A 13,922-nucleotide genomic window follows, 5' to 3' on the forward strand; every position below is an offset into this window, starting at 1 on the left:
AACATTAGTAGTTATTACTTACTATATTATACTTATAAAATGAAATATAATTAATATTATATTATAACAAAATAAAAAAACTAAATTAATATTATAATAATTCAAGTTTAAATAACTTAATTCTAAAATTTAGTTATTATAAGTTATAACATTTAAAACAAAGATTAATAGATTTTATTGTACAATTGAAATAAACAATCATTATTACTCATCATTATTCATTAGTTTTACAACATAAAAGCATTTCAAATACATCATCACTAAGACGGCTACGTCTAGGTGTTAACACTTGTATTGCTTTGCTAAACAATCTTTCAACCGGGGCTGAGGATGGTAAGGTTGTATTATATTTCAGAAATACAGTGGAACCTCGATAACTCGAACCTCTATAAGTCGAATTTTCGATAACTCGAAGGAATACCTTGACCCCTGGCTTCCAATATATGATATGTGTAATAAATTTTCTCGATAATTCGAATTTCGCTATCTCGAATTGCTCGATAAGTCGAAGTAATTTTAGTTGAATTTTAGCTTATAACTCGAATTTATATAATAAAATATAATTCGTACAATTACCTATCTCGATAACTCGAAGGTCAAATAACCATGTACATATGTATATTATTATAAATAACGAAAATCGTAATCGAAAACCGATTACTATTATCAATCTTATCATTACCTATACTACTTAAAAGGAACAGTTATAAATTCAACGATATTGTATTATGTAATATGTATGTCTATTGTCTATACCTAATCTATATCTCCGATAAGTTACGTTTATCTACTTTATTAGTATTTATTACTGGTAAAATTATACGACGATTGAAATACGAAATGTGTATGTCGATATTTTATATAATGCTGACACAGCAAATGTTCAGTTTATTTTGTGATTTTGTCAAGTCAAGATGGAAAAACGTAGTTTAAAGTCTCTAACTGTCGGTGATAAAATAAAAATTATTGAAGAAGTAAAAAAAGGAGTGAAACGCAAAAAAGAAATCGCGAGTGAATTCGGTATTCCTGCTAGTACCTTATCGACTATATTGAAGGATAAAGATAAAATTTTCAAAGCAGTTGAAGAAGCCCCCTGCTTACCACGCCGGAAAAGATTTAAAGCATCAAGTTTCCCAGAAATTGAGCATGCTATGACGGAATGGATAAAGCGAGTAAGAGATTATAATTTACCTATTTCAGGACCGTTAATTCAAGAAAAAGCAGCAGAGTTCGCAAAAAATTTAGGCCTCACATTTCAAGCTAGTTCGGGTTGGCTGGAAAAATTTAAATTGAGGAACGGAATAGTAGAAAAAATCATATCAGGTGAGAGTGCCGCGGTGTCTGAAGTTGACTGTGAACATTACCGAACAAACATACTACCAAGTTTGTTAAAAGAATACGACTCTAAAGACATTTTCAACGCAGATGAATTCGGTCTCTTTTTCAAGTGTACACCTGACAGAACTTTGACATTTAAAGGAGATACTTGTCACGGAGGAAAAAACAGTAAAGAACGTGTAACAGTCATGGTAGGTGCTAATATGACTGGAACAGAAAAATTAAAACTACTTGTAATTGGAAAGTCAAAACAACCAAGGTGCTTCAAGAAAAAGAACGTGCAATCGTTACCGGTCACATACGCGTATAACAAAAAAGCTTGGATGTTATCCACCATTTATGAATCTTGGATATTTGAGTTAGATAAAAGATTTTTCAACGATAAAAGAAAAGTGCTTCTCTTTGTCGATAATTGCCCTGCACATCCAAAAACACTTTTGCATGAACTAAAAGCAATACGGGTAGTATTTCTGCCACCAAACATGACATCTAAGTTACAGCCAATGGATCAAGGAATCATAAAAAACATGAAGCATCATTATCGAAAAAGTATAATGCAAAGAAATTTGCGAAAAATGGATTCCGGACTTGAGATAGATGACATAAATCTTTTAGAATCAATTGAATTACTGCATAAATCCTGGGGAGCAGTCACACAGTCCACGATTGTAAATTGTTTCCATAAAGCTGGCTTTACAAACGGTATAAATAAGTTGTTTATTTTATTTATATGTTTCTATGATTTGTAATTATGTATTACTTTTGTCTTTTAGAAATCGAAGAAGTCGAACCAGTCGAAGAAGAAACTCCAATTGAGTGGGATCGATACCAGCAGCTATTTCCTGAGACTAATACAGTTGAATTCCAACATTTTGTTGAGGTGGACTCTAGTGTTATAACAACATACTATCCTACTGATAATGAAATACTGAACGATTTGAAATTCCAAACGAGTCAAGTGGGGAGGAGTCAGTTATTGAAGACGATGGCGAATTGGTTTTACCTAAAACTACTCTTGCCCAGGCATTAGATAGTTTACAGGTTGTACGTAAGTACATTCAAGAACAACAAGAAATTGGAGACGAGATTTTTTCCGCGCTAAACGTTATTGAAAACTTTACAGATAGGTCAAACATTAAGAAACAATCAAAAATATCTGATTTCTTTAAAAAATAGTTCTTTTTTTCTACTTTAGTCTACTTTATTCATTACATTATACATACTTTTTTTTAATTTTTTATACAATATACATACCTACATAGTACATACATTTTACATTTATTAGTAAATACATACATAAATAAATAATTAAAAAATTGAAGTCTTTGTGTTTTTAAATAAAAAAAATATTTTCAATAACTCGAATTTTTTTTTCGCCCCCAACCGATTCGAGTTATCGAGGTTCCACTACTTGCTTAACAATTGGAACCTCATTGAGAGACATTAGTTCTTTTTTTTTAGTTAAGATATGTCAATGCTTCAACACCAGCTGTATTTGATGAAAATGTATCATTTTCTGCTGAATCGCTGTCTAATGCAGATGAATGATACGATTTAGTTTGTCCAGATAAATTGTTGTAGAAGTCATCACTAGCATCACTATCCTCATTATCAGAAGAAGATCCAGGTACAGAAATTTGATCTTTAAATGTATTGCATTCGTTTAAAAATAATGCCTTACATAAGCTTATATATCTTATAGGAACCCATTTCATTTTGAACTTTGGATAACTTATCGAGGCAATAATATAATCCTTGCTTTTTGCATTACTTAGATCATAAATGTAATTAAACCTTTTTTCTAGTGAAATTATTAATGCTGAAGCTAATGGTTTGCAATATTTTACATTACTTGACTGAATCAACAATTTTCTTAAAACTATTAATGTAGGAGCAACATAACCTAGGTAACTATTGACGCGGCCCCGCGCAAACACCGTTTGAGTTCGAACGGCATTTGCGTGAATAGCCTCGCCGGAAGCCCTCTCTCAACCACAAGTTGACGACGGACGACGCCGACGCGCGACGATCCGCGTCGGAGCGTCGGACCCGCCGCGACCGTGAACCGGGCCTAGACAAACCAGTCATCTACACCGCACTGTACGCGATACACCACCTTTTTCGCCGTACCGTGCCCACCGTCCATTAACACCTTTCTGTGTTTTTCTCACATTTGTTTTTTTTTATCACTTTATTTGTATTATTTTTTTCTGCCTACAAATAAAGCCCCGTCGTACCCCAAAGACTTGTGTTGCTTTATTTTATTCATTTTCCCCCGTGCTCCCCCGTGTGCCGTTCAACCACCATCCGACGCGACCTCACCATCACACAGTGACAACCGTAGGTACGCGTCAAATTGGCTCCCCGAACTGGAATCACCGGTAAGTGAAATATATTATTCTTACCACTAACTACCACCATCAACCCCCCATTTTGCGACTCGCAAAACGTTTCCCGACACCACACGACAAAAACGTGGTTTGCGAGCTATAACGGAAAAACCGGCGTTACGTAACATAACCATAAAGAACGTAACGATAGCCGCGCCGCCTGATTTACGGACGCACCGACTTCACCGCGCGCGACACCGCAAACACACGGGGAATAGGATTGGTAGGACCGCTAGAGCGCGATAAGGTATACACACCACCGCCAGCACCACCACCCGCCCAACGACACCACAAAACCGGACCGCCGCCGCCGCCGCCGTCCCGAACCAAAATAGTCGACAGGAATACGCACACACGCGCAGCCGCGACACCACAATCCGGAAACCAGTTATTGTGATCACCCCGCACACACAACACCAACGGTCAACGACCCACTGACCTACATACGTACGCAAATAGATTTTCCGATACGCGGTCAACACGGATCGGAAGAACGCGATACCCGCTTCCAACGATATCACCGACACTCGTATATTTTCCTTGAACATAACACCGGACAAACTACCGGACGTCATGGCAGTAGATGAATTCTGTAAGTCGATAAGTTAGCTTAACGACAACTTTCGGTTCGTTAAGCTATCGAAAGCTGTGTATCGACAATTTGAAAAAAAAGAGATTCTGTAATTAAGTTTTCGATAAGTTATCGATATTTGTCGTTAATAAAATCGATAACAGACCTTAACGATAGTGCCACTTTGAAACCCCTTGTTAACGTTTAACGAAATATATTTATGTACAGTATATGTGTTTCCTCATCATAGACTTATAATATAAGTTTAATATAAGTCTATGTTCCTAATTCTTCAAAATGATAATTATGAAATATACATGACAAAATAAATGTTGTCAATTGTCATGGAAAAACGTTGGCTTTTAAGTACTTGAACTATGATCAAATAACAACTAATAGTTATTTTCTTAAATGCATTGTTTTTTCTTTTATTATTTTAATCAAATTTAATTTAAGTATGGCTCTTGCTTATTTGGCTTGGGAACAGATTTTTTTGGAAGAAAGAGTTCTTATAATTGGAAGACGTTTAGAAAGAAGAATACTTAGGGATGGTCATAATCCTTTTGAATTACCAAATGATGAATTCATGGGTGCATTTCGTTTGAGCCAACAATTGGTTATAAATATAATTGATGCATTGAGGACATCATTACAGCATAAGAGAACATCTGGATTATCTCCTGAATTACAAGTATCTATAAAAAAAAAACTAAATAAAACTATTATTCAATTATTGTAATTGGCAATAATATTTTTCTAAACAAATATTCAAATAAAAATAAAATATTAGAAAAAAATCAAAGTATTAAATATAAGAAAAGTATTTAAAATAGGTACCAATGAAAATACTTCATGCTGAAAGTATTTAAAAAGTTATTCAATACTTAAAAAAGTATTTGAATACTTTTACTCAAATACTTTACAGCATTGATGAAGGATAAACAATTGCTTGTAATGTTTATTATCAGTGTTGTTTTTTGAACTCATTTAAATACAGATACAATTCAGAAAGTATTTAAAATACATCAGAAAAAAAATTTAAGAACATAAACAAATACTTGACATGTGTTTAAATAATTCTTAATTGTAAAATCCAGTATTAAAATTAATTTTATAGTTAATAATTAATAATTTAAAGTTGTAATGTCACATTTAGAACTTGGTATAATATACTACCTACCTCATTATATACTAAAAAAAAATGATAATACTCTAATAAAAAATTATAATATTAAACTTTAATACCAATTAATAATAAACGGTTGTTAATGAAATATAAAATAAATAAATATTAAAATAAATGTTTAATAATTAAATTTTAGTTATAAATAAAATAATAATATAATGATTATCAAAAAACAAATTGAAATGTGATTTGATGAATAGATAATTCTATTCAATTTTGAAACGTTTTTACATAGAAGTATTTGATTTTCAAATATAAATATGCATAAGACAATATTTAAAATAGTTTCCAAATACTTAATTTAAAAATTATTTTAAATATATTACAATATTGCCTATTACCTAAATTTAAATATATTTGTTTAGGTATTAGTTTGTCTTCATTTTTATGCACAAGAAAGTTACCAAAAAGGATTGGGTGGTAATAGTATATTAAATATTAGCCAACCTTCGGTTAGTCGATGCATACATTATGTTACTGAAGCTATAAATCAGCGTTTGTTACGAAAATGGATTAAATTTCCAATGACTGGTGCTGAAAGACAAAGAGCTCGAGAAAATTTTGCACACGCTCCTCAATCATTTGAAGGTACAATTGGTGCCATTGATTGTACATACATACATATACTTGCTCCTCGGCAACATGAAGAAGCATATGTTAACCATCATGGTAAACATTCATTAAATGTGCAAGATGTAAGATAAATTTTTTTCATCTTACAGTATTCTTTTTTATACTTTGAATTACCTATGTCCTATATCATAGATTGTAAATTCGAAACTACAAGTTCTAAATATTAATGCAAGATATCCTGGTGCTAGAAATGACTCGTATATTTGGAGTATGTCACCTGTGCGTCGTGGAATGGAGTACCATTATAATAATGGTGAACGCCAAACATGGTTAATAGGTATTTAAAATATATGAAAACATTTTAAATAAAAACAAACATTTTTTTTTCTTTTTTTAACTAAGAGAATTAGCTTTTTCTATTGATAAGAATCCATTTACTTATGGAATGTGTGATTGGAAACACATTTATCAAAGGATTTCTAAACAAGAAAATAGTAAGGGTCATAACCAATGTTGTGAAGCTTATTTCATGCATATCCAAAAGAGAGATGTTGGTTCTTTATTAATGGAAAATCAGATGCATCAACAAAGAGAAGAAGTAAAAAAAAAATAGACTAGTTCTTGAAAAAATTTTTGAAGTATGTAAGGTAATAGGAAAGCGTGGCTGTGTAGGGCGGGACGTGAAGACAAGTCGGACCGGACAAGTATCGGCCGTCTGGTATCCCTCTCTTTTGCAACAACTGTCAGACCAACAACACGTGCCGTATTTTTTCTCTTTTCGATCTTTTGCGACTCTCGTATTTGTCACCACCATATCGAAACCACGTTTTCTGTTTATATTATATTTTTTTCTTCTTGTTGATCTCTTTGTCAACACCACAATAAAGTGACATTATATCGACACCGGTGTTCGCCTTCAAATCATTAAAACGGTGTTATTGCCTACCACCTCAGACGCATTGACCGGCCCAACACGGAACAATAACGTCGATTGTCGCAGTAGCCGCGTCAAAAATGGCTCTCCGCAGAGGATATCGAACATCTACCTCATCATCATCTGGTCAGATGGCGACCGGGGTACCCACCAACCATCGGTGGTGCCCGCATGTACGGCTTGGCGGTGGAGTATGACACGGCCCTAGCGCCTGCGCTTCTCCTCAGCCGTACACGCTGCCACTCTGGCCCAGATAGGAGAATATCGAGATTAAGTTGATAAGACCGCGGTGGCTCATTGTTACGAGACTGTCACCCCAGTCTCGTGGGTCGCGGGTTCAAATCCCGTATCGTGCGTAATTTTTTCAACTTAATTCTCGATATCTCTCCTATGACCAACCACATCACGTGTGGTCGCGTCAAATGGATCCCCGGCGGGGAATCGAACCCCGGTCTCCCGCGTGACAGGCGGGGATACTTACCACTATACTACCGAGGACCGTGTCAAAGTGTCCGTGGAAAACGAAATGAAGCGGCATACTTTTTCAAAGATCCAACTCTGGATCATGGATCGTTTTTAGAAATTATTATACTCATAAGCAAATATGATGCTGTATTAAATGAACACATCAATAATATTATAAACAAAAGTGAAAAAATGCATTTGCAAGGATCTAAAGGTAGAGGAAATTTTGTATCGCTTCTAAGTCATTATTCAATTAGAAATGTGATATTAACAATTTCTTCAATAATCAAGCAAACAATATCTAGTCAAATTAGTAAAGCCCAAATGTTTTCGGTCTTGATTGATACAACACAAGATGTCACTATAATGGATCAGTGTTCAATTGTCTTAAGGTATGTTACCAATGGGACAATAAATGAAAAATTAATTGCAGTGAAGTGTTGTACTGATTCCACTAGTAAAGGAATGATGGAGTTATTGCAAACTGCCTTAGAACAGGTCAAAGTTAACCCAGAAAAATGCATTGGTAATGCTATAGGTGGAGCAACTAACATGTTGTTTATAATGGCTTTACTGCATGGTTGAGCAAAGTTGTTCCTGAACAGATACATGTATGGTGTTTCAGTCATGTATTAAATTTAGTAATTACCGATGCCACTAAGAATCCAGTTCGTGTGGCTAATTTATTTTCATTGATCAATGCATGTATGTTTAGTGTTCTTTAAAGAATCGTATCAACGAATGAACATATGGAGAGATATTGGCGAAAATAAACATGAAAACATACGTCACAAACGGTTGCAATCTATTTCAGACACTAGGTGGACTGCTAAACAAACAGCTGTGAATAGAATTTTTGGAAGTTATGGTAAACTTAACGATGTCATGTATCCAGATTTCATTATTGCACTTTCTAAAATTTCCAAAAATGAATCGTTTAAACCTGATATTCGATCAAAAGCTAATAACTTATAAACTCCATTATTAAAGTATGAAACTATCTTAATCGCACATCTATATATGAATATATTTTCAATAACGGGGCCCTTATCTAGATATTAGCAGACATCTGGATTAGATTTACATAAATGTGTTCAAAAGGTGAAGGGATCATTAAACAAGCTTAAAAAGATTCAGAGAAATATGAAAAACACAATGCAAGTTAGTGACGAGTTTATTCTTAAAATGAATAATGAGATACAAACGAGAATTGATGAATCTAGCGAAGATCTAGAGATTGAAAAGATTTAGAGTAAATTTGAAGTCAAACGTGTGGCTAAGAAAAGAAAAATGGCAAATTATGTAACCAACGATGAACCAATTGTAGAAGAAGAAAAAAAATTTACCATAGAAATTTACAACAGAGTGTTGGACACTATTATTGAAAGCATGGATAAACGGTCTTCAAATAATAATGATTTGTTGATTGACCTATTTTTATTATCTCCATCAAATTTCAATTTATTAAAAAGTGGACTTTCGACTGATTCATTAACAAAATTATCTCACAAAATTAAACCATTTATTGATGATAATTTAAGTGAAAATGAAATAAAAAACAACCTATCTGATAAACTTCTTAATTTTGGAAAATCGTGGCATTTTTAAAAAAAATCTGTTGATGAGGAGTATAATGAACTAAGTATAAAGTGACTCTGAAAATGAAGACTTAGAGAGTACAGAAGTTGTGAAACCGTGTAACGAGTCTTGTAAAAACTATATAATATATTGTTATAATGTTTTAGTTAAATATAATTTATTTGCAAATGCTTACAAATAAAATAATGTTTAAACATTTTGTAATGCATCATTATTTAATCAAGAAATTTTAAAGATTGAAAGTAATAAAATATGTGCAACTGAAGCTTCTTTAGAATATTTTAAACATTTAAACTACTTACTAAACATTATAAATTATAATAATGCAAATGCTTAGAAATTAAGAATCATTTTTAACCGGCAAAGTTAGAATATATTTATCAAAACTTCAGATTATAACTTATAAATACAAATAGTATGTGGATTACCTTATTATGATTAATTTTTATTGAAAGCTATAATAAGAATTAAGCAATTATTTTCTAGTTATGCATTGATTATTACAAGCGGTCCACAAATATGAATGATTTAAAGTTAATTTAATGGATTTGCTTGAGTGATCAATTTACATTGAACCAAATAACAACTTCATTTGAAACATTTAAGACTTTTCTTTGGATAAAATTATAAATTAAGATTAACTAATTAATGAAATTTGTCAGTGAAAGTTGTATTTAGCAATAGAAAAAATATTTGATAGAATAAAAATAATAAAATGATCGAAAATCGATACCTAGAATTTTTTACAATTTATAACTTTTTTTAAAAAGATACAGTGTAACCAATATGTATGATATACAGGGGAAAAAAATAATGGCTTGAGGCTGAAAGTCCCGCTTGATTTTTTAAAATCTCCCTGCCCGAAAGTGCTCAGAACATACATTATGGTTTTTGAAAAACTGTGTTTTTTCGTGTTACAGGGAAAAAAAATGGCTTGAGGGGGATAGTCCCACTTAAACTTTTAAAATCTCCCTGCCCAAAAGTGCTTAGAACATACAAATACATACTACTCCAATAGTCAGTAGATTTTTCATCAGCAGGTGCCTTTACAATCAAAATCCCGTCGTCTTGCCGAATGCTCATTGAATTTGTAATTTCGAGTGCAATTTTCTGATCTTTCATCATTTTTCCAATTTTTTCTCGATAAGAAACATTCTTTAAAAGAATAATATAATTATAATTTTGTTCACCTGATGGGTTATGTAAAATCACTTACTTTTTTCGATTTTTTTGCATTGTTTTTTTTCTCGCAGACCCTCTTTTGACTACCCGGTTTTGTTCCTGTTTTTCTATCTTGTGTTTCTATCATATCCACCTATAACAATATTTAAGCGATTAGTTTAATGTTTTTTAGTTTATACACAAGTAGGATGAAAAAGCCGGTTCTAGGTCCACAACATGCACACCATGCACACCATTGCACACCCCTGCACACCATGCACACCCTGCACACCATACATACCCCGGCGCACCCCTGCACACCATGCACACCCCGGCGCACCACGCACACCTCAGCCCACGCACCCGGCTCACCCTCCACACACCTTCATAGCGCACCATAGCCCGGCGCACACCAAGTCCATTTACACTTGTTAACATAAATTAATTTAATTTATTAATTTATTTTTATCATATGGCGCACCACGGCACACCATTTTAATTTATACAAATTATTTTATTTTAATAAGTTCTCTTATCATATTATAACCAATGGTAAAAATGTTCATAAATTATTTTAACCATACGTATTATGTTATCTTATCATATTATGATAACTGATATAATGATATATAATTTTCATGTTGTATATTTTACCCCTTCTCAGAAATTAGTAAAAACCTAATATTTCGACGAGGGGATGAGAATGAAATAAAATCAGTATGTGTTGTGCTCTCCTGATGTAAACAGTTTATTCTACGATTTTATTTTTTTCCGAAAAATTAAAATAATATGGCCGGCTCTACTACTAAATTATTTAAGTACATCGCGCCACCGACCCCGAGAAGACTTATAGATAAAAGTGTTTTCATTCTCGACTTCAATACACGCAAGTTTATTACAACAGGACTAGATCCGGCTGACAATTTCAACACAATTATTCAAATAGTGACGCCTTCGCGTTATGTGAAATTAACACCAGCATTTAAAAAAAAGGTATTTTCGTTGATGGGATATGTATTTTCAATCATACTAGACCCTGTTTTCAAAAGAAAAATTTTTTTTGGAAACTGAATATTACAAGTTATCGACTATGAAGTACCGTGAAGATAATATGTTGGTAATCGAATCAAAAATTGAAAAAGACTGTCGCATACTATTAAATCGAACCGATCTATTATCACTGCAGAATATTGAATATTCTATATTTGTAACGATTGAACGAAAAAATAAATTTGTTTTACCGTTGATACTACATCAGTTTGATCAAATATCTACATATATGAAAAAAATAATCGATCAACCCATGACAGTCGAAGATCAGTGGTGTAGTCGTAAATATTGTTTTAGGTATACACCTAAATTGAGAAATATGTAATATGTGGGGGGCTCTGCCCCCCACACCCCCCTCGTATACCAATTAACTTACATTTATTAAAATACATAATAATACAGAATTCTATATTAAAGCAAATGTATTTATTTATTTAAAATTTATAAAATTTTCCGCAGTGATTTTTTGTCTGTTTGCTCTTCTGATGGCTTCACTTTCCTAGAACGATTATCGTCCGCCGATCTGTGCTGCCACAGCCAGCTTCCAACGTATTTGGTTGGATTCCGTGTGTTAAGGGGTGGCCCATTTATATTAATGAACATAAGATTTGCTATATTTTGTATGCTTAATTTAGACCTTAAGTCTGAACATATTATGTTCATTAAGCTAAATCCTCGTTCACATTCCGCTGTAGACACTGGTAATGTTTTTATAAGTAAATTTAATTCTTGAATTTCTTTATTTATGGTATTATTATGAATTAAGTTTCTCATCCCTTGCAATAGTACACGTGTATTTAACATAAATCTTCGGCCCAATTGTTCTATTTCAGTTTCCCCATGTCTTATATCAACATCTATTGGCCATGTATTTTTGTTTAAAATTTGAATATTGTTTAATATTAATGTATCATTTTCATTATTGTCGAGTAAACAGGAATGTAGATTATTACATACACTTGTTATGAATTGATTTGGGTTGATATAAATTAATTTTTGATTATTGGTCAAACTGATTGTTTTGAAATGCATAATTATTTGAGCTTCCTTTGCTACTGAAACATGTTCTCCATCCTTAGTTTTAAAAGATTCTAACACTCTAATGGTCCTTTTAATTAATTGATCTGCTTGTAGTAATGTAACTGTATGGCTCTGTAATTGATTAGATAAATAAGACAGTTCCTTAAGAATATCACACATAAGTGCCAAATCTAAAACAAATTGAGGACTTCCTAATTTTTTATATAAACCAGCATACTTGGACTGAGTTTTTTTTATCTTTAGTTATGTCTTGCTTGAACTGCTCTATAGCTGCTGGCCACCCATCTAACATCCAGTACCCTGTCAACTTTTAAAAATATCATATCTAATTCAGAACATATCATTTTTAGCTCATTTTGATTTTTTGGTGATCTGTTGTATAAAGCATAAAGACTATCCAAAAATGCTTTAAAATGATTTGTGGCAGTAACATCTTTTACTGAATCATTGACAGCTAACTCTAATCTGTGGTTCATACAATGCCAACTAAATATCAAAGGATATTTATCTTTTAGGCGTTTGGCTACTCCATTTTTTTTACCTAAGAGAACACTGGCCCCATCACTGACAAATGACACCCAGTTTTTTTGAAGAAATGTTTCATCAAAGCCACATTTATGAAGGCAGGCTAGTAGTTTATCAACAATATTGACAGCTAATTGATTATCAAGCTCAACAAGATCCAAAAACATAAAAATAGGATCATCGTGAGATATTGAAGATTTAATATAAACAACCATGCTTGTCTTTGAACTCAAAGTTGTGGATTCGTCAATAAGTACTGACAATTTGGCGCTACAATCGATAATATTCTTAACTAACTGTTCTCTTTTTTTAGTAGCAATATGATCTATAATTGTAGTGGCAGAATATCTAGAATGTAAAATTGATCCTAAAGAAATTCCATTAGCTTTTTGTAGTTCAATTAATTTAGTATGATCGTCAAATGGCCTATTATATTTAGCTATGTAATATGCAGTGCGGAAAATATACTCAGTATTAACATGGTGTTTATGCATCTTTGCCTCAAAATTTTTTACAATTTTTTCAGATTCTTTTTCTTTTTTTATTTCATAAGCATGTTGATGAGCAAATGAATCTGAATGTTTTTTTACTTTATTTCTTAAATTAGCCAACCTGGTTTGTTTTTTTAGATGATTGCCTTCATCAACTGTACACATACTCCATTCTTTACTAATTTCAACACCTCTCTTCTTAACTGTCTTTAATATACCAATTTCTCTGCAATATTCACAGACAATTTTTTGTTTTGAACAAAATAACCATGGATACTTTGGTTTTTTTTCAATCCACTGATCAAAAGTCCATATCATTGGCCATTGATCTTTCTATAAACAATTTTAAATAATTATTATTAATTTAATATACTGTTAATTATTATAAATTTGTCACTTTTGTTATAATACTTAGATATTAATGTAGTGTTTTAAATACTTTTTATTTTTGAAATTATAATACAACATAAAAATTAAATATTTTTAACAGTTTATACAACTATTAATTAAAAAAATATCTAACAATAAGTGCTATAAAATATGTAAAATACAATTTAAATTTAAATTATTTGTGTAATGAAACAAATGTTTAGGTAGC

General features: G+C 32.2%; 2 protein-coding genes and 1 non-coding gene across 3 annotated transcripts; 2 read left to right on the forward strand and 1 right to left on the reverse strand.

The window, feature by feature from the left end:
* The first annotated feature begins 914 nt into the window (after positions 1 to 914).
* On the forward strand, positions 915 to 2,514 carry LOC132926240 (tigger transposable element-derived protein 4-like). The gene is made up of 4 exons (XM_060990578.1): positions 915 to 1,329; positions 1,396 to 2,040; positions 2,112 to 2,296; positions 2,362 to 2,514. Exons 1-4 carry the CDS (start codon positions 915 to 917, stop codon positions 2,512 to 2,514), a joined length of 1,398 nt encoding a protein of 465 aa, XP_060846561.1.
* A 2,242-nt stretch (positions 2,515 to 4,756) lies between these two features.
* On the forward strand, positions 4,757 to 6,671 carry LOC132926241 (putative nuclease HARBI1). The gene is made up of 4 exons (XM_060990579.1): positions 4,757 to 4,990; positions 5,851 to 6,180; positions 6,251 to 6,395; positions 6,463 to 6,671. The coding sequence occupies exons 1-4, from the start codon at positions 4,757 to 4,759 to the stop codon at positions 6,669 to 6,671; spliced, it is 918 nt and encodes a 305-aa protein (XP_060846562.1).
* Positions 6,672 to 7,418: 747 nt separating this feature from the next.
* On the reverse strand, positions 7,419 to 7,490 carry Trnad-guc (transfer RNA aspartic acid (anticodon GUC)). The gene has a single exon. It is a non-coding gene; the product is annotated as a tRNA-Asp (tRNA).
* Between the last annotated feature and the right edge of the window lie 6,432 nt (positions 7,491 to 13,922).

Source organism: Rhopalosiphum padi, chromosome 3 (assembly GCF_020882245.1).
Source record: "Rhopalosiphum padi isolate XX-2018 chromosome 3, ASM2088224v1, whole genome shotgun sequence".
Classification (NCBI taxonomy): domain Eukaryota; kingdom Metazoa; phylum Arthropoda; class Insecta; order Hemiptera; family Aphididae; genus Rhopalosiphum; species Rhopalosiphum padi.

Bases quoted from the DNA above. Each gene is read 5' to 3' on its own strand.
- LOC132926240 (XM_060990578.1), top strand. From the start codon at position 915: ATGGAAAAACGTAGTTTAAAGTCTCTAACTGTCGGTGATAAAATAAAA. The intron at 1,330-1,395 runs GTGCCGCGGTGT...GTTTGTTAAAAG, and splicing joins AAAAATCATATCAGGTGAGA to AATACGACTCTAAAGACATT. The intron at 2,041-2,111 runs GTATAAATAAGT...TTTGTCTTTTAG, and splicing joins TAAAGCTGGCTTTACAAACG to AAATCGAAGAAGTCGAACCA.
- LOC132926241 (XM_060990579.1), top strand. From the start codon at position 4,757: ATGGCTCTTGCTTATTTGGCTTGGGAACAGATTTTTTTGGAAGAAAGA. The intron at 4,991-5,850 runs GTATCTATAAAA...ATATTTGTTTAG, and splicing joins GATTATCTCCTGAATTACAA to GTATTAGTTTGTCTTCATTT. The intron at 6,181-6,250 runs GTAAGATAAATT...CCTATATCATAG, and splicing joins ATTCATTAAATGTGCAAGAT to ATTGTAAATTCGAAACTACA.